The 25,617-nt window shown below is 55.7% G+C and overlaps 1 protein-coding gene across 4 annotated transcripts in view; it reads left to right on the top strand.

The window, feature by feature from the left end:
• The window catches only part of SLC45A4 (solute carrier family 45 member 4), a 73,591-nt gene that overhangs the window by 34,582 nt on the left and 13,392 nt on the right, over window positions 1-25,617 (top strand). For 3 of the 4 annotated variants that reach the window (XM_082858501.1, XM_082858502.1, XM_082858500.1), the window contains exon 2: window positions 6,627-7,272. In XM_082858501.1, the coding sequence (XP_082714627.1) occupies window positions 7,029-7,272 (244 nt within the window). In that variant the 5' untranslated portion in view covers window positions 6,627-7,028. Of the gene's footprint in view, window positions 1-6,626; window positions 7,273-17,976; window positions 18,123-25,617 lie in introns of those variants that run through there. The other variant, XM_082858503.1, reaches the window with a different exon arrangement.

Here is a 25,617-nt window from a genome sequence, read left to right as displayed (position 1 = left end):
TTTCAGCTCCTTTGGGCAAATACCAAGGAGCATGATGGCTGGATCGCATGGTAAGAGTGTGTTTAGTTTTGGAAGAAGCTACCAAACTGTCTTCCAAAGTGGCTGCACCATGTTGCGTTCCCACCAGCAGTGAACGAGGGTTCCTGTTGCTCCACAGACTCGCCAGCGTTCGGTGGTGTCAGCGCTCTGGACTTTGGCCATTCTAATAGGCGTAGAGTGGTATCTCATTGTTTTAATTTGCATTTCCCTGATGTCAGATGATATGCAGCATCTTTTCAGGTGCTTATCTGCCATCTCCGTGTCCCCTTTGGTGAGGTGTCTGTTCAGGTCTTTGGCCCATCTTTTTTTGTTTGTTTAAAATGTAAATTTATTTATTTTTGGCTGCGTTGTTGCTGCGTGTGGGCTTTCTCTAGTTGCGGCGAGTGGGGGCTTCTCATCATGGTGGCTTCTCGTTGTGGAGCACAGGCTCTAGGCACGCAGGTTTCAGTAGTTGTAGCACGTGGGCTCAGTAGTTGTGGCTCGTGGGCTCTAGAGCGCAGGCTCAGTAGTTGTGGCACACAGGCTTAGTTGTCCCGCGGCATGTGGGATCTTAGTTTCCTGACTGGGGATCGAACCCACGTCCCCTGCCTTGGTGGCAGATTCTTAACCACCGGACCACCAGGGAAGTCCCGAGAGGAAATAACTTTATAAACAAATTTACCAGAATGTTTTTTCTTTCTTATCAAGGGTACTTTGACCTTGCTTGATTTGATGTTATACCTTTTTAACTCTTGGTCCAAAAGCTGGTCTTCTGTGTGGTATGCAGGTGTTGTTGGTCCGGTTTCCCCGGCTTCTGTGTCGACCTAGATTAGTGTTGTGTGCTGCGGAAAGTTAGGAAAGTCAGATGGGCTCAGCTGAGGCTAATAGTTGGCGATGTCTTATGAAGATACTAGCAGTTGTAGTGGATTTTCCGAGGGTAGAGATGCCTGTTTTAAATGGTGCGTGCACAAAACCACCAGGCACCGCGCAGCATGTGCTGCCCGTCTCCCATGCCTGGAAGGCTGCACGCACGCCTGCACGTGCGGGCCCGTGAAGGGAACAAACGTGCGTTAACCCCCTCTTCGTCCATTTTCCAGCACGTGTGGGTCACTGACCTTCGTTACCGCATTCACACGGAGTACTGTGATTGTCATGTAGCCTCTTCACTGTAACTGAAGCTGGGGTTGCCTGTCAAAAATTATTCTGGGAGCTTCCCTGGTGGCGCAGTGGTTGAGAGTCCGCCTGCTGATGCAGGGGACACGCATTCGTGTCCCGGTCCGGGAAGATCCCACATGCCACGGAGCGGCTGGGCCCGTGAGCCATGGCCGCTGAGCCTGCGCGTCCGGAGCCTGTGCTCCGCAACGGGAGAGGCCACAGCAGTGAGAGGCCCACGTACCGCAAAAAAAAAAAAAAAAAAAAAAAAAGAAATTATTCTGCAGTTAACTTTCTGATGACGTGACACAGCAAATGGTAGGAAGTCACGTGCTTTGGCACGAGTTACCCTTAAATTAGAAACAGGACAGTAGGGGAAGTTGTTGATTGGAACAGTTGTAGTTTCACTTGTCTTAGTGCACCTGCGAATCATAACCAAATCGTTTTCAGTTACAGCCCGGCAGGCCCTGCGGCAGGCTCCAGGGTGAAACCTGTCTTCGGAGGTCCGTCTGGTCTCTTTGAAGAGCAGACGCCGGAACAGGTCACAACGCCAACTTCTCCACACTTTTCGGCAGCTCAAGAGGAGGCCCTTAGGAACACGCAGCTGCCAGTGCTTTCGGGAAGTAGCAGCTAATCCTCCTTACATTGCTTCAGGCTGTTGTCATTTAGCTTGGGCATGTGTTTTTACATTAGGTGCTTCAGAAGAGAGCGTTTTCATGGCTTTAGATATTATATAGTTAACAACACCAGCCTTTGTATGAAATAGCTTCCTTAAAGAAAACAGTTTGCCTGCTGTAAGACTGCTTCACGGCACCATGTCATGAGCAGCGAATCTGGTTTTGTGTGTCCCTTCGGTCCCCTGGGCGTGGCGACACCCTGAGCGCAGGCGTCCTTACTCCACTCACGCCTTCCTTTTCTTCTTCTCAAAGCTGCCCTCCTTCCCTTTTCCGGCAGAGCAGAGCACTGATGTCCTCAGTGGGGCCATCTGTCTTGGGGCCCTCAAGACAGAGTAAGGGTGGGAAGCTATAAAGGGAAGGCTTTCAGAGCCCAGGAAGGGTGCCCGCATGCCCCCTGGGTCCCTGTCCCACGCCCCCAGCAGGTGCTGTGCTTAGTTCAGACTGGGCGGGGTGTGGGGGTGGGCGGCGAGTCCAATTCTCCATTCATGTAAGCGGGGGACTAGATGCATGTTGGTAATGGTTAGATTTGCTGTTAATTTGGTTATAGTCTCCCTTTCCCCCATTTTCACTCAGTTAAAGAACTAGGTTATCAAATTAAAGTATAAAAATCGCTAGCATTCACTAGATGGGAAGGGACTCACATGGACTTTCCAGGGCATTGGAAATGTTCTGTGTCTCCACATAAACTAGTCAAAACTGATTGAATGGTACCTTTTCACCGAGGATAAATTATACCTGAGGAAATGAACAAGCACTCCTCCCCTTCACATATGCAAACCAACCAGTTGGAAAATACAAAGGAAGAGAGAATCCCGTCTACAGTGGCCACAAAAAAGATAAAATAATTAGGAAGAAACTTAACAAGAAATGTGCAAAACTATAGAAGGACTATTTTGACATCCTCCCAAAAGGCACTGGGGTGGACTGGGATACATGAAGAGACTGCCCTAAGGATGGCAGTTCTCCCTCGGCTGGTTTATAAAATCAGTGGAATCTCACTGAAAATACCAACATCCCCCCTCCGCCCCCCCGAGCTAGTCAAGCTCTTAAAGGTCACACACTCATGAAGCTCTTGCAAATAAAAAGGCAGGAGTGAAAAGGAGAGCTCTGGGAAGAGAAGCTACAGAGGGAAGTGGCTCCCCAGACCTCAGGACCTGCTGGCGGCTCTGTCCTTGCATAGTGCCTTGCTGGGTGCGGGCAGACGGGCTCGCGGGACGGAGAGAACAGGGAACGAACCGAGACGTATAGACCCAGTGCAGACGGAGTCAGTGTGAGATGATAAGGGAGAAATCTCCAAGTGCTGGGAGTGGACTTGTAAATAAATCATGTCGAGACAACCGCACGGCCATTGGGAAAATGGGACACAGCGAGGGTGGAGGGCCCTCCTGCCCTGCAGGCTGAGTTCTTCCCTCTGCCCGCCCCCCGCCAGAAACAGCGTCAGGGCAGGATCTGGATGCTGGACGAGCCCCCCAACAGGTCACAGCCCCGCCCCAGCCCTGGGCAGGCTCCCCTTTTGAGAAGACGGTGCTCGTGGCCGGGGTTAAAGTGGGACCCATGGGTACGTCTGGAAGTGCACAGTCCCTGGGCCACCAGGCTGGCCAGCAGGACGCCGAGTGTGAAGCAGACTCCGCTGACAGGTTAAGCAGCTGTGCCCGCCCCTGGCTGTGAGGGAGACGGTCACCCTACCCTGGAGAAGTCCTGCGAGTGGAGGCGTCCAGCCAGGGGCTCCCTCCCTCTCCCTCACGTTCTTTCCAGAGGCCACTGTTGGACCATTCTTAGAAATTTAGTGGGAACCCCAAACAGGAGGGACTCGGGTGTGGTGACTTGCTTTGCATCGTAGAGGGGACACGCTTGCACTGACCTGGTGGTCTGTTGGCGTGCGGCTTTCCTAAGGACGCAGGGCCCTTTGCTCCCCAAGGGTTCGGTCTCTACCTCCTTGGCTTTCCCAGTAAATTCAAGACCTCTTGCTTAGCCATCTTTAGCCGATTCCGCAGGCCCTTCCGCACGTGCAGCCGTAGGCCTGGGGTTGGAACCCAGAGCCTGAACATGAGGGAGGCCAGGCGGCCGGCTGTGCTTCCTCTGCAGCCCCTCGCTGGCTCTTACCCACCTTCTCTTTGCAAATAAATACCAGGAAATGCCACCACCTGTGGCCTAGGTGATCGACGGGGAGGGAACAGGTTGCACCTCTTCCTGCTTATAAACCTGACCCTAGACGCCACCCCTCCTCGGGGAGCCAGTGCCTTGAGCTCACCTGCGCTTCCTGTTCTGCTTTGAGCAGAGGCTGTTTTAGGAAAACAAAGGGAAGTGAGTTCACTTCAACTCAAAGTGAAGTTGAGTTTGCAGCTTCTGGGCTAGCTGATTGATTCAGAGTGTGATAACGTTTCAGCGGTTTTAGGAGAGCCTTTTTCCTGTCTAATAATAACCTTAGGGAACAACCATGCTCTGCTGTGGAGGCATCCTGGCTGCTGCAGGGCGCTGAGCCCATCCCTGACCTCCACTCTGAGCCTCAGTAGCAACCCCTCCCCTAGTCGTGACGACCAAAAACATCTCCAGGCATCACCCAGGGTGGGGTCCCCAAGGGTGCCGGCTGGCCCCGGGTGAGACCCACGGCCTTAAAATAATTTGAGTGTGCCGTTACACAGCTTTATTGCCTACTTTTTAGCCGTTGCGGAGTTTGCTGTATTTCGGGCCTGAGTCTCAGGATAGATACACAGTGGTACAAGGGGTGATGGGACAGAACGGAAGGGTTTGATGATTATAATTGAGTCCTTAGCATTTCTGAGAAAACCAGTCACAGTCGTTCGGCTGGTCAGTCAGTGTAGGTTTTCAAGACACGTCTGGATGTTCTGTCTTCACGTGAAAATGACCCCTTACCTAGTGGGAAAAGGCATTTAAAATCACTGACCCTGTTCTGGTGTAAGAGTGACAGGTTGACTCAAGGGAAGGTCCTGAGATTTTTGTCTCAGGATGGGAATCACTCGAAGGGCAGGGGTGGGATGAGAACCGTAGGGTGTTGGAAGGTGTTCATGTTGGGTGTTTTGTTTTCATACTGTTTTGTTTACATTGTATATGTGAGAGAGTTTCATGGTAATGTTTCGTAAAAAGATTGTAGCAGGGTGCCAGTTTGGAAATACTTTTTTTCCCCTCAAATAAATTCATTCATTCATTCATTTATTTATTTATTTTTGGCTGTTTTGGGTCTTTGTTGCTGCACACGGGCTTTTCTCTAGTTGCGGTGAGCAGGGGCTACTCTTCATTGCGGTGCGTGGGCTTCTCATTGTTGTGGCTTCTCTTGTTGCAGAGCACGGGCTCTAGGCACGCGGGCTTCAGTAGTTGTGGCACATGAGCTCAGTAGTTGTGCCTCACGGGCTCTAGAGCGCAGGCTCAGTGGTTGTGGTGCATGGGCTTAGTTGCTCCGCGGCATGTGGGATCTTCCCGGACCAGAGCTCGAACCCGTGTCCCCTGCATCGGCAGGTGGATTCTTAACCACTGCGCCACCGGGGAAGCCCGGAAATGCTGGTTTTAATCCAGATACTGATTATACAGTAGAGAGGACATTTATAAACATGATAGAAATCTCAGGTGTGAAGGCTGCAGTTTGGAATTGTCATTAAACTTGAGGCCTAAGAAGCAAATTTGTAGGTAGGATCACGTGGACCTGTGATTCCCTGGGAAGTTTGGGCTGAAGGAAAGAGAGCATGAGGAGACCCCAGCGTGGTGGAGTAGTGAAGCTGGGGTTCCGGAGCCCCAGGGTAGCAGCTCAGCGGTGCCAGCAGTCGGGCTGGGGACCCGCCATCACTTCCAGGGCTCCCTGAGGAGGGCACTCGGTGAAGGCCACCCCTTGATTTCTGGTCCTTTCTGGGGAGAAGGGGAGAAGGAGTTAAGATCATCTTGGGTTAAGTGAATATTAACCAGAAATATTTTTATTTAAAACGATGGTTGAAAATTTTCGGTAAGCCCTCAGCTACCATCTACCTTAACGTAACATCACATTTTCTGTGATTTCACCTCGGGTTGAACGGAAGCCGTGTCGGAAGGCCACGTGCAGAAGAGCAGGGGTGTTACTGCATCCGTGCTCTGGCCTTGCACAGGGCAGATGGTTGCTTTCCTAAAACCTTTCTAAGGGGACATTTCTAGTTAGGTTCTCGGCAATCCACACTTGGTAGTGGTGTGTTCATCCAGGTAGAGACAGCGTCACAAAGCTGGGTCATAGGTACCGGGATGGTGGAAACATAGGATTGAGGGACGGGTTCCACGGCCCCGTGGAATGTCCTGTGCGGGTGGGGGTCCTCAGGCCCCTCAATGTGGTGTTCAGTGTTCAGCACGCGTTGCGTGTATGTTTTTTCCCGGAGAGGCACTCTTTCATTTCATTAGCAAAAGGCTTCATAACAAACAGGTCAAGGACCACGGCTGTAGACGGCCCACAAAAGGAATCCAGCGCCTCAGGGTGGACTCTGAGCCTCCCATGTGCCCCTTCCCTGGGCGGGGTCCCCGCACCCAGCGGGCTGTCACTGCCGAGGAGCTCTCTTTCTGTCTCCCTTTCTCCCTTTGTTGTCCCGTCTCTATCCTCCCCCCACGATTGATTCCATGCAGGAAAATATTGTTCTTCTAAAAACTGGGTTTTGTTTTCTCTGCAGATGACCTAGGGTAAGGACCAGTGAACGGAGGCCCATGGTCTCCGAGAGGCTGAGGACCAGCCCCTCGAGCAGGGCGCCCGGATCCCGGGGTGGGAGGCCCTGAGGCCCCGTCTGACCGGGCAGGGCTTTTCCTCTCTTGCAGATCAACCAGTCCCTCGATGGGGAGCGACGGCGGCCTACCTCTGTGTGTCACCTGCCCACCTCTCTGTAGCAAGGAAAGGAGCTTCAGCACTTCTTCAGTAATGATGATGAAACTGGTATTAACTGAATGGCATTTATGGATTTTTAACTCTAATTCACAGTAAACCAGCAAGCCATATGTTGAATCCAACCAAAAATCGTTCTATTCTGCTGCCTGTCTCATCCGATTGTGAGAAGTTTCGAGATACCTGTTTGTACAAAGAGGAATATAAGTATTATTACTTGCTGGAGGAACACACTGAAGCAGAAAGAGAAGACGTCTTAATTTATCCTTAAAGATATATGATAGAATTATTTATATAGGTAGAGTAAATATATATATATATATATATTTTTGGTGGTAATGAAAATGGCCCCGCAGAATGCCGACTCGGAATCTCTGCGAGTTCAGGAGTTGCCAGTGCCCCTGCCGGACCTGCAGAAGCCGGGGAGCGCGGAGGCGGAGACGCACGACGAGACCGTCAGCGAGGGGTCCATAGACCGCATCCCCGTGCGCCTGTGGGTGATGCACGGGGCTGTGATGTTTGGCAGGGAGTTCTGTTACGCCATGGAGACGGCGCTGGTCACGCCGATCCTGCTGCAGATCGGTAAGTGCCGCCTGGGCTTCCACGGGGTCCTGGCCCCGGGCCTTACACGCCCGTGAGTGTCGGCACGCACACGGAGCACCGCACGCTGGCTGACGGCTGTCCCCGGTCTCCTATCCCTTCAGCCTCCTCCGATGGGCTTTCCCCGTGTCCCCTGGCGGGGGTGGGGTGGGGAGGTCCTCGGATGCTCTCGTGGAGTCAGAGGTCCCAGCCAGCTGGTGGCTGGGCGTTCGGGCGTGTGTGGCGTTCCCAAGCTCTGGCCCAGCGCGTGCCCACCTCCCCCGAGGTGCCTCCAGACGTGGCCACCAGCTGGGTAAGCCCTTGAACCCCGCTGCCCCTCACTCGTTCGTAAAGTGAGGTCAGTCGCAGACCAGCCCGGGTTGTTGGGCAGGAGACATGCCTGCGCTCAGAATAGGGCCTGGCTGAAGAAGACACCAAAGAGTGCTGTGTGTGTTTGTTTGTCTTGTTTTACTTTCATCATATTGTTGTTATTATCGACTTAAATCTGAGTTTACTGTGGACTTTAGGTGGCTGAATGATGGATATTTCCAGAAATACTCGGATTCTCAGAGGTAACACTCAGGTTAGCATTACTAAGCCTGGTATATGAAAACACTGGCATCCCTTCCAAATTACCACCGGGGGTGCCTTAGGCCCTAAAAATGTGGCCAGGGTATTTAATTTTCCCCGTTGTCTAAGAAAGTTTTAAAATCTGTAATTTTCCAACTGGATAAGGGGCCAAACTATTTAGAAGCATGTTTCATTCTAGAATTCCACATGTGTCTAGTAAAATATTTAAACAATCTATTTATTTTGGCTGTTACAGGAAAGTTTCTCTGAACATGGTAAAATGTTTCTTGTTCAGAGAGCACAGGCTAAGGCCCAGCGTGGTGCAGATCAGTTAGAGAAGCATGCGGCCCCTTCAGTTATGAACAGGCCCCCTGGCGTCAGGGCGCTCTGCAGGCAGATGCACTTGGGCATTTCACAGCACAGCAGGTGCCGTACCTGTCTTGTCAGGCACGTTAATAAAGGAGCAGGCTCGTCACTCTTAGTGTTTAGGTTGCTGTGTTTCAACATGTTTTCCCTTTGGCATCCCCGGTGTTTTATTTTTCATCTTTAAAAATAAGAGGCCTGGGCTTCCCTGGTGGCGCAGTGGTTGGGAGTCCGCCTGCTGATGCAGGGGACACGGGTTCGTGCCCCGGTCCGGGAGGATCCCACATGCCTCGGAGCGGCTGGGCCCGTGGGCCATGGCCGCTGGGCCGGCACGTCCGGAGCCTGTGCTCCGCAATGGGAGAGGCCACAGCGGTGAGAGGCCCGCGTACTGCAAAAAAAAAAAAAAAAAAAAAAAGAGGCCTGAGAAAGTGGCCCGGATGAGTTACGAACCTTTTCTGGAGAGTTGGGGGTGGTGGAGTGTGCACCACGTGGGCCACTCTTTGTTCTTTCATCCGTGTGTTGATCACCTCTCATTTACCCTGCTCACCTTCCTCGGGTGCCCACATGTGCCAGGCCACTGGGGGTGGATAGGGCGCCGTGTCTGTCCCCGTGCGGCTTAGTCCTCGTGCTGGAGGTGGGGGAGTGACCCGCCTTTGCTGAGAGGAGAAGAGCTGGGGTGAGATGCTGGCCCCCAGAGGTTGCGGCACCCCCTCCCGGGCGGGCTGGGGAGACCTCTCAGGGTGGGCGGCTCCAGAGTGGCAGTGAGGCGAGAGGCTTGGAGACCACCTTTGTGGCCAGACCTCAGGATGGGGTACATCCGGTGGCAGTTAATCTTACCAGGCATTTATTTTGTCCCTTTGATGTGCAGCGATGTGGGTTCGTGGGTTGAGGCCTTAACGAGAGCAGTGCGGCTAAGCTCATGTGGTCAGAGTCAGGCACCATTATTTAACTTCTAGATCATCTCACCGTGGTTATGGTGACAAGTACAGAATTCAGAACCTCTGATTACTGAGAAATAAGTTGGTACGATTGGTAGAGATTTGGGAGCTCTTATTTCCACATTTCCTTGGTGATAAGTCACGTGTATTGTGGCTCAAAACCCTGGAACCAACACAGCTCCTTGGAACTTTCACACTTTACAGGCTGTGAGTCTCAATTTCCACACAACTTACATTTCATTGTTTGGTTTTGAGTATTTCGTGTATTACATGAGACTTGTATCTACTTTAGGTATTCCGGGGTAATACGTATTTGTATTTTACATATGATACGTAGGCTAGACATTAAATGTAGCTTTTGAAAGTCGCAGGTACATTGATTCCATGTAAACATCCAGAAATGGTGATGGAAAGAGGGAGGATTGTCACCGCAGGTGGCCGTGACAGACGGACCCAAAGGAGATGAAGGTGACCCTTAACACTGCATAGGTCATGGTCATGGGCAGAGCAGGACTGTGGACAGAGGCTGTTTGCACAGGTTAAAGGAATGCTGCTTAATGAGAGTTGTTCCTAGATGGGCTTAGACTGCAAACAGACAACAGATGGCCAGTGTATTTCTCAGGGTTGTATGTACTTTCATTATACTCTTAGGGGCAACATAGTATTCAGAATTTTCTGATCTGAGTCAGAGCTTCTTAAAGTTGTCTGTCACACCCAGAGGTGTGGTGTTTATTACTGGATTTTGTATATTAATAATTATTAAAGCTGAAACAGTATTCTCCCACTCAGCGTGGACAGTTTGATCCCCTTGATAGACAGATGTCTGCAGTTGGAACCAACACCACAGTTAAGACCAGGAATATTTTCATTGTCCCAGGAGGCTCCCTAGTGGCCCCTCACGTCAGTCCACCTTGACCCCCAGTCACCACCCGCCCGCCTCTGTCATACATAGTTTTGCCCTTTCTGAAGTTCGTGTAAACAGCATCACACAGTCCGTGGCCTGGTTTCTGCAGTGCTTTTGTGGTTGAGCCATCCATCCTGCTGCACTGACTACTAGCCCACTGAGTGGACCCACCCCCCTTTGCTCTATTCATTCACCAGCTGATGGACAGGTGGATTGTTTCCATTTGGGAGCTGTTTTAAATAAAGCTGCTCTGAGCATTGCCTGCAAGGCTCTGTGTGGACCTGTGTTTCATCTCTCATGAGTAGAGACCTCGGAGTGGGCGGCTGGCCGTACGGTAAGTGCCAGGGTTACTTTATAAGAGAAGACCGTTCCCTCCAGCCTCCACATCCTTCACGGCATTTGTGTTTCCCTAATGAATACTGACTCTCAGCAGCTTTCCGTGTGCTTAGTGGGCATTCGTGTATCTTAGATGAAGTGCGTGTTCACGTTTTTTGCTGATATTTCAGTCAGGTTGTTTGTCTTCTTAATCAGTTGTGAGAGTTCTTCATTAAAGAGTCCTTTATCAGATATGACGCCCTTGGGCATCTAGTTCTGTCCGAGGGATGATCCTGTCTTGCACGTCGCTTCTGCGGTGAGTGGCGGTTTAGATGTGATGACGCGCAGCCCGTCCCCGGGCTAGGCTCTTGTGGTCAGTGTGTGCGTGTCCTCTGCCCCCGGGGAGGCTCCGAGCAGCGCCCGCAGCGCTGTCGTCCCATCACTGTTCCTGCAGGTCCCCGCCCTGCCCCGCCCCCTTTAAGGGCAGATTCAGACGGGCTCACCTAGTGGCCCGTGCCCAGGGGAGGCTCACTGTGTGTGTGTGTGGAAGGAAAGAACGAGTGACGCGCCTTAGATGCCAGACGTGTCCACGTGGCCTCGTCAAAGGCCGGACTCCTGGTTTCCTCGGTCCCGGACGGCCTGCCCCGACCCGGGCACATGAGGCCTCTGGACCTGCTGGCGTGTAGGACACAGAAGGCCTGTGGGGAACTAGGGAACACTAGGGTCAGTGCCCACCCCAAACGGAGCTAATATGCATTACCTCTCGTTCCAATTGCGTGTGTTTGCCCTTTAAGCAGATGTGGCCAGTCTCTGTTAGAGACGCGCAACCACTCAGATGAGGACACACATAAATACTATGGAGAGAGCGTTAGTCACCATCCCACGTGAGGAAGCAGAGGCTGGGAGGGCTGGTCCACCTGCCTCGGGGGAGCCCACCAGGGGGAAGTCGGGTGTTTAAACCTTGAAGTGTCTGGCCCGTGTTTCAGCTTCAGCATCCTGGCAGTGGAAGCTGTAGGTTTCACTGTGTGTTACAGACCTTTCTGGTTTGTGGTCTCACGGCCATCCGCGAATAGAGCAGGTGGGCTGCGCAGTGAGCAGAGCTGAGCGAAGTCAGTGGTTTCAGCTTAAATCCCCAGCCCTCGGCCTGGCCCCTCCCTCCATCTGCATTTCAAGTCCGCTGCGTTGAGGACCAGGGGAGTCACAGGCTGGGAGATGGGGTGCCCTCCACCCCACAGCGGCCCGGCGGGAGGATGGATGGGGCGGGGAGTGGTCGCCGCAAGGTGGTGCTCAGAGGATACACGGAGTGTGCAGGCCCCGGGAATCATGACTGGTTCCCATGTGCTTCTGTTGTCCCCAGCGGGCACCGAGGTGGGGAGCTCATCCCCTCCCTGCTGGCTCCACTTCACGGGGGAGACACTGAATTCTGAGTCCTCTTCCAGGAGGTGAAGCACACACCCTAATCGGGAGGGAACAGAGCCCCACGTGGTCTTGGTTCTGAGACCATGGAGATCCTGACAGCTTTGGGTGCTGGGCCCCATCAGGGGGGCGCCAGGGTGCGCCTCACCCGCCAGCAGGTTCCCTGCCCCTGCTTCTGGGAAGGGCCTGCCACATCCCCCCTGCGTGGTTCTTCCCAGTGGCGGGCGTCCCAGCCCGTGGCCGCCCACCTCAAGTCGTCTGGGATTCACTTGGTAATTTTGTGGCATACTGAAGGGTAGTGGCTTTGTTAGAAGCTGTATTCTCTATTTGGTTGGAATAATTCTTTCCATAACTGAGTGTGTCGCTGGAATCGAAACGGCTCCTTCCGAAGGTCGGCGGCCGCGCCGGGCGCGTGGGTGCTTCAGGAGCCCGTCTCAGGGCGGCCGCTTTGAAACCCCACCATCTCTTCCCAGGTTTCCATCGCCTGGCGTTGAGGATGACAGCTGGAATCCGTATTTAGGTTAGAGTTAACTTCCGTGGTCCGTCTGTGAGCTCAGACCGTGGTGGTGGGGTAGGTACCGGGGAGCCAGCCTCAGCTACACGCCCTTGGAGGAGGCCAGGTCATTCCTCTTTCCAGCGGTTCCGGGGGGCCAGGGCAGGAGCAACCCCACTGACGACAGGTCAGAAAACCTAAACTGGGCCGAGCAGCTTGTTACCTGGGGCACCCACCACCCAGGGAGCTCCACAGGTGACAAACCAGGTAACTTCATTCTCATGAGATGGTTCTTTTGCCAAACCAATATCTATTCCTGGTTCCTGACACGGTGCAGTGTGGTGGCTTCTCTTGTGGCGGAGCACGGGCTCTAGGTGTGCAGGCTTCAGTAGTTGTGGCACGTGGGCCCAGTAGTTGTGGCATGCGGGCTAGAGAGTGCAGACTCAGTGGTTGTGGCTCATGGGCTTAGTTGCTCCACGGAATGTGGGAGCTTCCCGGACCAGGGCTCGAACCCGTGTCCCCTGCATTGGCAGGCGGATTCTAACCACTGTGCCACCAGGGAGGCCCGTAAGTGCAGTTTAAATTGGAACACTGTAAACCGTTTGTGATTGCTGGCCCCTGGCGTGAAGTGTGTGCCCCGCCAAGGACACCGCAGCACTCTTGGCCTCGTCCACAGCAAGGCTTTTGTCCGGCCAGTTTGGGACCTGAATTGAGGGCCCCTGATTCCAAGTGAGCACCTCTTGTGCCGGAGCCTCTGGACCGGCAGCAGTGCTATGCCTCAGTGCTAGAAGGCGATGCCGCGTTGCTGGGCTGTGGAGGACAGAAGGCCCATGTGACAGCAGAGGAGGAGGTGGGTGTGACGCCAGGACAGCCCTCCCTCCCTGGTCCTATTGGCCGAGACCTCTGGTCGGCACAGCATGGGAGGAACGCCCACCTCTCGTGGGAGACACTGCAGGCCAGCAGTCCCATGACTGCCGTCCTGTGAGCTCGGGAAGAAAACGGAGCAGGCCCGGTGCAGCCACCGTGGTTCTACGTCGTCCCTCGCAGGGGAGGGTGCCTTTAAAAACTTCAGTTCTGGGCTTCCCTGGTGGCGCAGTGGTTGAGAGTCCGCCTGCCGATGCAGGGGACACGGGTTCGTGCCCCGGTCCGGGAAGATCCCACATGCCGCGGAGTGGCTGGGCCCGTGAGCCATGGCCGCTGAGCCTGCGCGTCCGGAGCCTGTGCTCTGCAACGGGAGAGGCCACAACAGTGAGAGGCCCACGTACCGCAAGAAAACCCCCAAAAAACAAAAAAAACAACTTCAGTTCTGCTTTCTTGAATATACAGCATTTTCACCAAGTTCAGCGGTCACGGTAGTGAGACTGCTGCCCCTCCTGCCCTGCAGCACCTGGTGCTGCCCCTGCAGGCAGCCGGTTTCGTGCGCCTTCATCAGGAGGTTCCCACACGTGTGACACACGCGACAAGCCCCCAGCAGCAGCAGAGCATCGAGGGCAGGTAGAGAGCCCAGGTCCAGGTCAGAGCAGAAAGCCCGTGGCTTTCTCTCCAGGCGGAAGCTGTGTGGCAGCCCCGGGGCAGGGAGGGGGGGGCGCCTTGGCTCCGCCCTCGCAGGAGGCTTCCCGCTGACCTCGGGGCTGACCTCGGGGCTGACCTCGGGGCTGACCTCGGGGCTGGCCACAGGTGCCTTCAGCATCACCGTCATCTCTCCCGCTTCCTGACAGGCCGCGTCTGTTAACACACTGGATTCCCACCGTTCGTCAAGCACTGCAGCTTTGGGAGGGGCCTGTAAAAATATGTTATGTTCTTAGGGTTCAGGCTCAGAGCATCAGATAAAGGAGGTCAGGGGGCACCTATAGAAACTGCTGTTTTGTTAGTGTCGAGGGGGTTCTGGTAAGACCCACAAACCTGAGGCGAGGAAGAGGGTGAAGGTGTGGCATGCTGGGGGCTGGGGGCCCAGAGGCCCCAGCAGGCATAGTAGCATCCGTGCCTGCTTCCTGCAGGGCCTGTGGTCTGAGGGCAAGGGAGGGGCTGCCCAGGAGCTCCTGCAGACCAGCTCCTGCTGCATGCTGGCACTGGAGGTAGGTGCCCGTCATTTGCATGCCGTGTGTGTGCATGTGTGCGCGTGTGTGCGTGGGTATAATGTGTGCATGTGTTGTGTGTGTGCACGCGCATGTGTATAATGTGTGCGTGTGTGTGCATGGGTATAATGTATGCATGTGTACATGTTAATGTGTGTGTGCGCCCTCAGGTGCAGCTGATGAGTCTGGCCTCAGAGTTGGGATCAAGTGGGAGCGTGGGGTCCCCTCTGAGAGTCTGGGAACAGCCTGCCCAGAGCCCTGAGCAGACCTCGCTGAGGGGCAGGCGCCCTCCTGGGCTGACCCAGTCTGTTCCCAGACAGCCTTTTCCCTTGGGAAGCAGACCCCCACCCGTTGTTTCCTTCTTGGTTCATGAAGTGTCCTGGAGGGAAGAGGAGAGTCATAGAGGAATGTCCTGTGGTCTCTCGGTTGACGGCGAGACGCGACTTCTCGAAACCTGCCTGATGACGGCCTGGGAATGACCAAGTGGTTTGCAGGGTTATTTGTGCGGAAGGTTAGGTTTAGTCTCGTCTGTCTCATTCAGGAGGGGTGAAACTTTGTTCATTTTGTATATGTCTATTTTTCTTCTTAAAACATTTTTCCACTTTCTGTCCTAGCTTACTGTGAATCAGGATTCCTAGGATATGATTTGTCCCAACTTGAACCTCACCTCTTCTTCCTGTGGGAAAAACCTACCCTTTAAAAGCGCGCCTTAAAGAAAACATTCGAAGTTTAAGTACCTTAAGTGCTATAGTCATTTTCCTCCACTCCCCGGATTGCTGAGGGAAACTGACAGGGAGGCCAGCGCCGCTGCAGCAGAGTGGGAACGTGACCCGGGGGCAGCCCCACTGAATCACCCGCCGCATCAACACCCTTCTGTAATCCAGGCCCCTGCCCCCTCACCCCACCCTGAGCTGGAGGTTACAGCCCGGCCCGCCCAGTGCCTTCTTGTGCTGTTGACTCAGGCTAGCGTTCAAAATCCACAGGGCAGCGCCCAGGAACACAAGTCTTTGGTGAGAATTGAGCAATGCAGGTTCATATACTGTATCCCAAGTGCAAACGCATGTGCCCTGTGGCGTCCTTGAGTGAGCACGCTGTTGCCCACAGGTGACCTGTTGGGAGTTAACCTTTTGCACGACGCATCTAACGTGGACCTTCCAACAGGTGTGCTTTACACTCTGCAGCGCTTCTGCGGCTCAGATGTGCCCGCTGCCTTCCTAGGAATCCCCTCATGTCTCATGACGCCCCAGGGGCCTTCTGCAGGTGGCACTCTTGGCTGGTCTTTCTGTTTTGTGAAAGGAGATGTAGCACCTCACTGCCCTCGGTTTCCTTCGTGCCACAAGAATTCCTGAGGCATACCTTGCTGGTTCACCTGGCACTCCTGGTTTTTTTTTACATCTTTATTGGAGTATAATTGCTTTACAATGGTGTGTTAGTTTCTGCTTTATAACCAAGTGAATCAGCTATACGTATACACACCTGGCACTCCTTGATTTCACGAAGCTGCGTCACTTACGGGCTATTTTCAGAGAATCGGGCCACCATGTCGCCTGAAAGAGGGACAGCTCAAGGAGTCTGGAGGCCTCGTACCAGAAGGCCCGGGAAATGGGCAAGTGGTCCAGGCGCGAGTGGTGGTTCTGGGGACCAGAACCCAGGGGAAGAACACAGCGCCCAGCTTGTAACTGTGTTTGCTTTCGTTGCCCAAGCCGAGGCGATGCCCACAGGCCTCCAGAGGCTTTCAGGCCGCCGGCCCATGCCTGGGACATGTGAGGACCCTCGCTGTCACAGCGGGCAGGGGGTCCTGAGGTGTCTGGTTCTGGGCCCGTCCTCCGTGCCACCGCTGTTCAGTGCGTGGGAACCTCCCCTGTGTGGGGGTTCGGTCCTGGGCTGAGAATAGCTCAGAGTCTTTGAGTTTGGATTCTGCGTTGATGCTTCCAGTTTTCATTTTCAGCGAAAACCGGACCAGGCTTGGCCATCCTCCTTCAGGTGGTGGAGGGTTTCTTTGTTGTGCTTCTTATCCAACAGTTCTTCTCGCATCGCTGGAAACTGATGCTGTCCAGTCCTGGAGAATGTTATCAGAAGGCCCTCTGGGGATGGGTTTCCCCTGGACCTGCCCGCCCTGCGTGGCGCTTGGCTCACCCTGAGGCTTATACTGGGTTGCCCGTCTGCAGGCCCGAGGGTAGGGGCAGGTCTGCTCTGCTCCCCAGGGTCCCCTGCTGTTGGGAGACGGTGCTCAGGCTACTCCCGTTGGGACTTGGGGGACGATTGTCCGGCAGTCGGTCCTTCCCTGTGGAGAGAGCGCTGGGCTCAGTCCTCGTCGTCCCCCTGCCCCCCGAGTGCCATCTAGCGAGGGGGCAGGTGCCGCCCACAGGGCTGGAGGATGGGCCTTGAAAGACTTTCAGTCTAAGTGAAACAGTACAGACGCAAAAGGGCAAAGGCTGTGTGATCCCACTCCCATGAGGCCCCGCGCGTGGAATGTGGGCCCTGGGGGAGGGGCACGGGGAGTGAGTGAACGGGGGCAGAGTTTCAGTCCTGGGGGGATGGTGGGGATGTCCCTATCACTGAACCCAGCGCCCACAGGTGGTGGGAGTGGTCACTTTTACGTGAGGTGTATTTTACCCCCATTTTTTAAATGTGAAAGAAACCTGGATGGGCCTCACAGAATATCTGACTGAAAACTGGATTTCCTGCTGACGAGAGACTAAGGAAGCCTGAAGGGTGACACATGGCCCAGGCTGGGAGGTGGCAGACTGCCCGCTCTCTCAGTGGACGAGAGTTCCAGACACACGTGTGTGTCCGTGCCTGGGAGCCCTGACGTGACCGCCCACCCAGGCCGGGGGACCCTCGCAGTGCCCCCGCAGAGCACAGGCGGCATGCCGGGGGGACCCATAAATGGGCAGGAGTTTGTCCAAGTCTCCTGAATTTTGACTGAGGTGATTGAAAACCTGTCGTGCAGGGCTGTTTTGTTTGCGTTGGGAAGTCTGGATTTCCTTGTGTTTCAGATCATTGTATTTTAGAAACAATGAAATGTCAGCTGCAGTCGTTTTTCCCAAGGAGCTCTGTGCCTGTTGTTCTTCCATCCAACGCTTACTGAGCACCTACCTGCCAGGTGCCGGGCGTGGTGCCAGGTGCGGGGGGGGGGCGGTGCGGGAGCAGCCTAGGCTTCTGCTTCAGATGCAGCCGTGTGCACGTAGGGGTCCGTGGGGGATGCCGGCGCCCTCATGCCAGCGATCGAAGGGCCCCAGGTCAGGGAAGGCCTGGAGGGAGGTCATGTAGCACGCTGGCGCCGAGGCTGTGCCTGGTACTCACGGGGCCTGGGGTCAAGGTTGTGATTCATGGTCTGGAGAGGAAGAGTAGGAAGGGCAGTCAGAATACAGGTCACTGCCCGCTCTGCCAAAGGGGAGCATGCGGACAACAGGAACAGAACAGGAGGCAACTCCCGGGCACAGAAAGGGGGCGGGGGATGGGGAAGCTAGCTGTGTGGAGGACGTGGCCCTGGGCCTCCTGGTCGCAAAGAGTAATAAGTAGGGGGTCAGTGAGCGAAGGTGAGTTGGCACATTCCAGGCCGCGGCATGGCAGGGAGAGGCGTAGAGGGAAGTGCGGCGTGTTGGGGAAGCTGTGACTAAGCCTGCGTGGCACGAGCTTGGTGCAGAGTCGTTTGAGGGAGCTCTGGCCCCTGGTGGGCCAGATCCTAGGAGGCCTTCTGTGCCACTCCAAGGAGGCGATTTACAGAGAAACCCGAGCGATTCTGCCCTTGGCCAGTATTGCACACACGAGCAGCGGTAAAGCAAGAATGGTTTTTAGAAGTCTTTTTTTTTAAAATTAATTAATTTATTTATGTTTTGGCTGCATTGGGTCTTTGTTGTTGCGCACGGCTTTCTCTAGTCGTGGCGAGCAGGGTCTACTCTTCGTTGTGGTGCGCGGGCTTCTCATTGCGGTGGCTTCTCATTGCGGAGCACGGGCTCTAGGCGCACGGAGTTCAGTAGTTGTGGCTCGTGGGCTCTAGAGTGCAGGCTCAGTAGTTGTGTACGGGCTCAGTTGATCCGCAGCAGGTGGGATCTTCCCGGACCAGGGCTTGAACCCGTGTCCCCTGCATCGGCAGGCGGATTCTTAACCACTGCGCCACCAGGTAGGTCCTACTCTTTGCTCTTAAAAGCAACCCGTTTAGAATGTGTCCACCAGCAAAATATTTCCCAGATGATGGTAATTTTGTCATTAAAAAACCAGCTATTTAAATCTTACACGAAATACATACACATATATCAATAAATTATGTAAATCGTTTATAGATGAATCATTTGTCTTGGGGTGAGTGTAGGTTGTTTGCCCCCCGTTTAAGTGGAGAGAGGATGTGGGGTGTATCTTACAGCTTGTAAACTGATGGAAACATCACAGAAAGAAACTTGAAGGACTGCCACCCACCATGTTGAATTGGGAGTGATTGTTAGAAGTGCTTTTATCTGCAAATCCGCAGTGGAGGTGTATGTAGCACGCAATGCAAAACGGGCAGAAACTGAAAGCAAAACGGGCAGAAACTGAAAGCGTTTAAGCCTCCGTTTGAGGCGGTCAGGGCTGGGCACCTGCGTGCTGTGCTGTTGACCGCGGCTGGGAGAGCCCTGCCCCTGGGCCCGCATAAGGTCAGCACAGCCAAGGGTCAGGCCACAGGCTCCGCTCAGGAGGGGCGGGGGCAGCGAGCCTAGCGAGAGGGTGTGAGGCTTCATCAGTTTCAACCAAATTATTTATGTGTCCTTAAAGTCCCTCTAGACTTACACACCCTTGCATTTTGCTGTCATTTCACAGCACGATTAGGGGGTGTCGCTGCCTGCTTTGATGGCAGGTCTCTGGGCCCAGCAGCAGCTCCGCAGGGCCACTCGCTCTTCCTCTTCCTCAGCCGGGAGCCTGACTCTGCCCCCTCTCGCTGCCGCCCTGCATTGCAGGCCTGGCCGAAGGCCTTTGGTCCCCGGGTCCTCCTCACAGTCTCCGGACTATGAATAAGTCCTCATTTTCTTCGCCGTTTTCCGGGCTAGACTGTGACAGCAAAGCAGGGTTTAACCACAGCCAGACCGGAAATGCAGTCTGTGTAGACCCAGCCACCACCTGGGTTTGAAGCGCTTTTCCAGGCACCAGCCGCACCAGCCGGCCGCCTGTAATCCGACACTCATGACTTATAAATGGGGCCTGTCGTGCCTCTCATGAATTTTAGTCATCCCACCTAATTGAAGAGCAGGGTAGGTGTCTCGCGCTGTTGGTTTCGCGTGGGGTGGTCGCCAGTGGTGTGGCCTGGGGCAGGGTGGGCCAGGCCCAGCCCTTGCAGGTCGTCTGCGTCTCTTGGCCCGCGTGTTCCACCTTCCCTGGCGGTGAGGCCACACGTGCGGGGGCACTGCAGCCCCTGTCCTCGGGGAGGGCAGGCCAGCTTTAAGGGGAGGGCACCCACTTTCACAGCGGGTTCCGAGGTCGCCACCAGGACAGCACTGCAGGCCAGGGCACGGAAGCCCCGAGAGCCCGGCTGCCGGGAGGAAGGCTCAGAGCCGAGCCTGGACGGGGAGCCAGACTGCGACCGCTGGCTTTCCCACATCACCAGCTCTGGGGCCCTGCCGCGCTGCAGTGTGGCGAGGCCGTGGCCGTGCAGAGGAGAAAGTTCTGGAGGCAAGCTGTCTAGGACCAGGGGAAGGGTGGAGCTGGCACACTCCCTGACCACCCCTGGAACCCTTTTCGGGTGGGCGGGGTGGAGGGATGCTCTAAGTGCTAACAGAAGGGCAATGTCGAAACGGGCTCGTGAATAAGGCTCCCACGCTGGCCCAGGGATGTGGCCTGTCATCCGTCAGTCCTCCCCAGGGTCCTGGACAAGGCCGTCTCTGCCGAGGGAGCTGGGGCTCAGGAAGGGAGGTGGCTTGCCCAGGGGTCCATGGCCAGAAAGTATAGACTCAGAATTGGAGCCTCTCCTCTTCCTGAGGGCAGGCCAGGCCTGAGTCTGCAGCAAACGAGGAGAGGAGAGCGGGGCTAACGGTGTTGGTTCCCGCTTCCCGCTCTTAGAAGTGAGGTGTGCGGACCCCGTGGTGACGATGCCAGCAGCAGCTGTTCCAGCGACCTAATCCCTGCACGGATCTGCAGGTTACATCCTCTTACAGAGTTTTGCAGGTGAGGAAGGAGGCGCCCACAGAGTCAGGTCAGTGGTGGAGCTGGGATTTGAACTCGGCTCTCAGCGCCCCTGCCCCTCAGGAGCTGCGCCTGCTGCGCTTGGCGGAGATGTGATAAAGGGAGATGGGGTTAGAGGTTTTTAAAAAACACTCCAGATCTTTATTGACAAAGGTAATAGCAACGTTTAGTAAGAATTTAATTTTTTAAGTTTCCAGACACTTGTTAGTTTTCGTGTAATAGCGTTTTCAGGAGGTAGGATATGATGCCCAGACCCTGAAGGCCCCGCTGCTCGCAGCCCGGGGCGCGCTGGAGCCACAGCTCCTGAATTTCCAGCAATCCTCTGGGTCCGTCCTCGGCTGAGCACGTCCATTACTTAAACATTAGTTACGCGCTTGCAGATGAATTGCGTTGACGAGGAAGGTAACACACTCACGTGCCTAACTACCTATCTGTCTGCACTTCACTGTCCCCAGCCCTTGGAGATGACCTCTGTGTGTCGTGTCTGCGTGTGGAGATGTCACGCAGAGGCTCTCTGAAACCCCGGTTCACTGACCTCGCTTCGGTACCGTGAGGTCGGCTGGAGGGAGTACTGACTCACAGCAGGGAGGTTGGCCGGCGTCCGCAGGAGGGGTCCCCCCGCCCTAGCGCGTGCTCCATAACCTCGCTCCACCGGAGCTTTGGGGGTGTTGCTGCCCACTTGTTATTAAAACCAGAGCTGTGGATCGCGGCAGATAGGGTGGTGGCTGGGTTCTTTCCCCCGACCCTAATTCAGGTCGCAGACTCTCAGAGTTGGGAGAGACCTTGGCTGCCACTGTGTCCAGGCCTTGCACAGGGGCCAGCCTGGGCCGGGGTGCCGAGTGGCCGTCGCGGGGCTCGGGGCGGGCTCGTTCCCCCCACCCGTGCCCTGGGCACGCTTGCTAAGTGCAGCATCTGTTTTGAAGAGTGTGGGATGGGTGGGTGGCGGGGAGGGGCAGCTGCTCCAGTCTGCAGTGGGCTGTGCTCCTGGGAGCTGCGGGAAGAAGGAGCCCCGCAGCCAGGCCCCAGCAGAGCAGGAGGGGCGCCCACGGGTTTCCCAGAGCCTCAGTGCCTGCGTGCACCTGGCCGAGGGCATCCTGCTGGGCCCTGGAGGCTCCTCCTCGTTCCAGCATAGGACCAGTGCTCCCACCGAGGTGCTGGGCAGCCCCCGGGTGGGGCTGGCGGTCTACTCCCTAGAGACTAAGCCCAGCCTCAGGGCCAACATGAGGGGCTGGAGCATGTTTATTTTACCGGAAGAAAGGCCGTTCGGAACCTTCCGGAATTTGACTAATGGTGCCTTTGGTAAGTGTGAATCTGCTATTTCCAGACTACTGCCTCTCCGTCCGAAATAGCTCATTCGGCACCAGAGTCCACCCGCAGGGGGCACCTAACGCATACACCGAACGAACTCTGCGTCACATGGCTCTCCCCGCGGCACTGATGTCGCTGCTGTCCCCGACGTCACTGGGACTGGCCCCCGCATGGCCCAGGTTCTGGGGTCTGCACCTTCAGGCACCCATCCCTGCTCTTTAATGCTGTGATGAGGGACATCTGTGTTCAGTTCTGGGCGCCCAGGTCCAGCCCGGGGCGAGTGCCTGGACTCTGGGAAGGGGCTTGGGCCGCACAGGAGCCCCCGCAGACACCCACAGGGTCCGGCCAGTTGCACTCGGAACACCAGGGGTTGCTGTTCCGAGGGGGAGGCCCAAGAACAGGCATCTGAGCTTCTTTTTCTTAATCCTTCTTCCTACCTTCCTGGGATTCTGGAAGGCTCCTTCAGCTCTGTGGCCCTCCCTCCAGCTGGACGAGGCGTTGCCCCGCTACCCAGTGCAGACCCTCTCTGCTCGGGGCGGCGGGGGGCTTTCCTTGGGACCATGCCTGCGTCTGGGCCCCGGGGCCTCGGCCGGACCCGTGCTTTTTCACGGCTGTGGCCCTCAAGGGGGCTGCTTAGTGCCACGTTCCCCGCTGGGTTGGTTACGTTCATCCCGGGTTACTGCAGGCTGCCAAGGTTCCCACAGAGAGCGGGTTCTCATGGCTTTAATGTTATCATGAAGGTTTTGTCTGAGAATACAAGCATATCTTGATGGGGAAGGCTTTGTCTATTGAGAGAAAGAATGTAGTTCCTATTCCCATTTCAGATCTTTTGTTAAAGATTTATAGGCAGCTTTCCCAGTCCCCTGGCCCCCTCCCCCCAGAAGGACCAGTTTATCAAAAAAGCCGCTGGCTGTGCTGAATGGGAGGCCGCGCGTGACTGAGCGTGGCCGCTGTCGCCCGTGACCTCACACAGCCCTCAGCGAGCGGTGACACCCTTGGCGTTTCCTGTGAACAGGGAGCCTTTCTGGTCCCACCATTGTTGTTCATTTTTGCCGGGAAGAAAACAAAAATTATTTACTACGCACCGGTGCTGCGTGTGTTTAGAGCCTTGCTGGGAAATGCCGTGTCCGGGGCATCCCAGCGGCAGCCACGCCAGGGACGGACGGGGTTGGGGCTGTGTTCTCAGGGCTCGCTCGCTCCTCCGGGGCTGCTCTGGGGACGTGATGGGAAGTGTTTGTCTTCCTTGCCCAGCGCGGGGTGACCCCGGCTGTCCCCACACCCCAAGCACTCAGCTCCTGGTGGGTTCGCACTCCCTCTGCAGCCCAGGGGGACGTTTAGGAGAGCTGGGGACAAGGCAAAGGAGAACAGAGGCCGCTGTCGGTCCAGTCGGGCCTCCTGGGCGCTCCTGCCTCCTCGGCCTGACCAGCTGCTCCTGGTCCTGCAGCCTCTGCCCGGTTGCCCCTCCACGGAGGCCTTCCCTGGGTGTGGGGTGTCCCGTGCTGAGCAGGAAGGAGGACGGGGTGCGAGTGGAAGGGCCCGGCAGCGTCTCGCGCAGCAAGCACGTGGTCCTGGCGCCCATGCTCACCGGGCTCTGTGCCGGGAGCTGGCATTTGTGCCAACGCCCTCTACCCTCCTGGGGCCTCCGGCCAAGTCTAATAAACAAGGGCCAGCTGGGTTGGCAGGTAGGTGGCCTGGTGACCTCCGAGGGAAGTTTCGGGGTGGGGGCGGGGTGCAGTAGGTGGAGGGAACGGGAGATGAGGAAGGAGTCGTTTGAACAGGGTCGGGTGGGGGGCGACGATGGCACCCTAACCAGAGGAAGGTGCAGCCCAGCCGCCTCGGCGGCCGTCGGAAGGACAGGCTGGAGCTGGTGGGGGCGGAGGGCAGAGCTGAAGGGGCAGGTGGGTCGAGGGTCTGACTCCCTGCCAGCCCTGAGCCATGTCCCTCGGTCTCTCAGGGTCGGTGCGCTGGTGGAGGTGGCCGAGGCTCCGGGGAGCCTGCAAAGCAGGTAATCCGTACGTACCTGCAGCCCCTGCAGCTCCCCCTTGAGGCGGCCAGAGCTCTGGGTGGTGAGAAGCCTGGTGATGGTGGTGTTTCTGGGCGAGCAGGACACAGGTTTGGGGTGAATTGCTAACCAGCACCCAGCTTGACAACTTTCCTAATGAGTTCCTAAGAGTCGCTTTAAATTGCGTGCCCGTTTTAATTTCAGTTATGTGCGTGTTTTCAGAGAAGGTGGACAGAAATTGCCAGTTTACATCTGTGAAGCTCGTACCTCACCCTCGTGCTGTCACACGGGTCAGAGGTCACCTCTGCGTCTAAGGGGATGTGGCCACAGAGCACAGGCTCCCCCGACAGCCCTGCCCCGAAAGGCCACCTTCATCAGACTTAGCACAGGGCACAGCTCGGTGCAAAGGAGCCTTTTGGGGGGAGCGGGCGGGCACTCCAGCCCGAGCAGAGTCATGTGGAATGGAGTCTGACTCTGGTGACGCGCACTTGAACCTCAGGAACTGCGTGCGGGCTAAGCCGCGCTCTTAACCCGGGCAGGGCAGTGTCCTCAGCGCAGCAGCTCCTTGGGCGAAGTACACACACGACGACCAGCAGGCACAGGGGCCCCGGGAATGTAAATGCCGCTGCCCGAGGGGAACTGGCAGTGGGTCAGCCTGTCGGGTGCTGAAGCGTGAGCTGCCACGTGAGGGCTCCTTTGGGCTCCTGTCGGCGGTCCCGGGGCAGTGCAGACTGCTCACGCCGTGCTCCCTCCCAGGGAGGGGCGAGAAGCCCGGGTTTCCAGGGGGCGCCTTCGGTGAAGATGGCTTTCTCTGTCGCCTTGCATGGCCAGCCTCTCCACGCATGTCCATGTCGTAGCGTGTACTTGGGAAGAGCACAGGCTTTCCATCGGCCAGACCCTGTGTGTCCCACATTTGCCGGCCCGGTCAGTCAGGGGTGGGCGGTGGGCACTTAGCAGCCAAGGGCGAGCCGGGGCCGGGGCATGTCTCCCAGGCACTCCCTGTGTCCTCTGTGGTCAGTCTTCAGTTGCTCCCGTCTGACGCAGAGCCTTGCAGCTCACAGACGTTCACAGAATGTTTGTGTAGGCCAGAGAGAGAGAGAGTGTGGACAAGCAGTTCTCTTGTGACCAGGCCCTGTAGCCCCTCTCAGCACATGGTCACCACTGTGGTAATGAGCCCATGGCCAGCAGCAGGCACTTGGCCACTGTCTGTGCCCCTCCAGCTAAGAGGCCGAATCTTCAAGGAACAGTTTTATCCGTGCAGTTTCCCCTCTAGTGCCTGTCAGCACTAGAGAGCATCCGGAGTAGGAGAAGGCCGGGCACCCGGTGAGCTTCTCATTGTGTTTTATGGCTTTTTCCCTGAAGATTGGCCTCACATGATGCCGCCCAGAGGGGCTAAAACACAGCTGGGTACCCGAACCCAAGGGCAGAGTGAGAGCTGGGGAACCCCTAATCCCATGTGTCATCTCTGCTCGTATCTCTTGGCAATTCCTGAAATGGGACAGATTTTAGCTAAAGCTAAAAAAGCAGGGAGACAGTTTTGAGTCCGAGTCCAGCCAAGTTAATTGTTTGTTAAAACAAAAGTATCAACGGTGGTAAAACCCGAGAGGGACTGGGTAGGATGAGCGCGTCTCCTAAAGTTGGCTTCTCTACTTCTTGTTACGTGTTAGTGTTGATCTCATTTAAAACAGACACTCTTATGTGCTGGATTTGTGAACAGTACGAATGTATCTCATCCCACCAATGTCAGGACAAAATTACTTTTTTATACTCATTTCTTTTTCAAAACAGAGATCCTGAATATAAGGATAACA

The sequence above is a fragment of the Leucopleurus acutus genome, assembly GCF_964270905.1.
Source record: "Leucopleurus acutus genome assembly, chromosome: 17".
In the NCBI taxonomy this organism is placed as follows: domain Eukaryota; kingdom Metazoa; phylum Chordata; class Mammalia; order Artiodactyla; family Delphinidae; genus Leucopleurus; species Leucopleurus acutus.
Note: the sequence above shows the minus strand (reverse complement) of the source record. Positions and strands in the feature narration are given on the sequence as shown.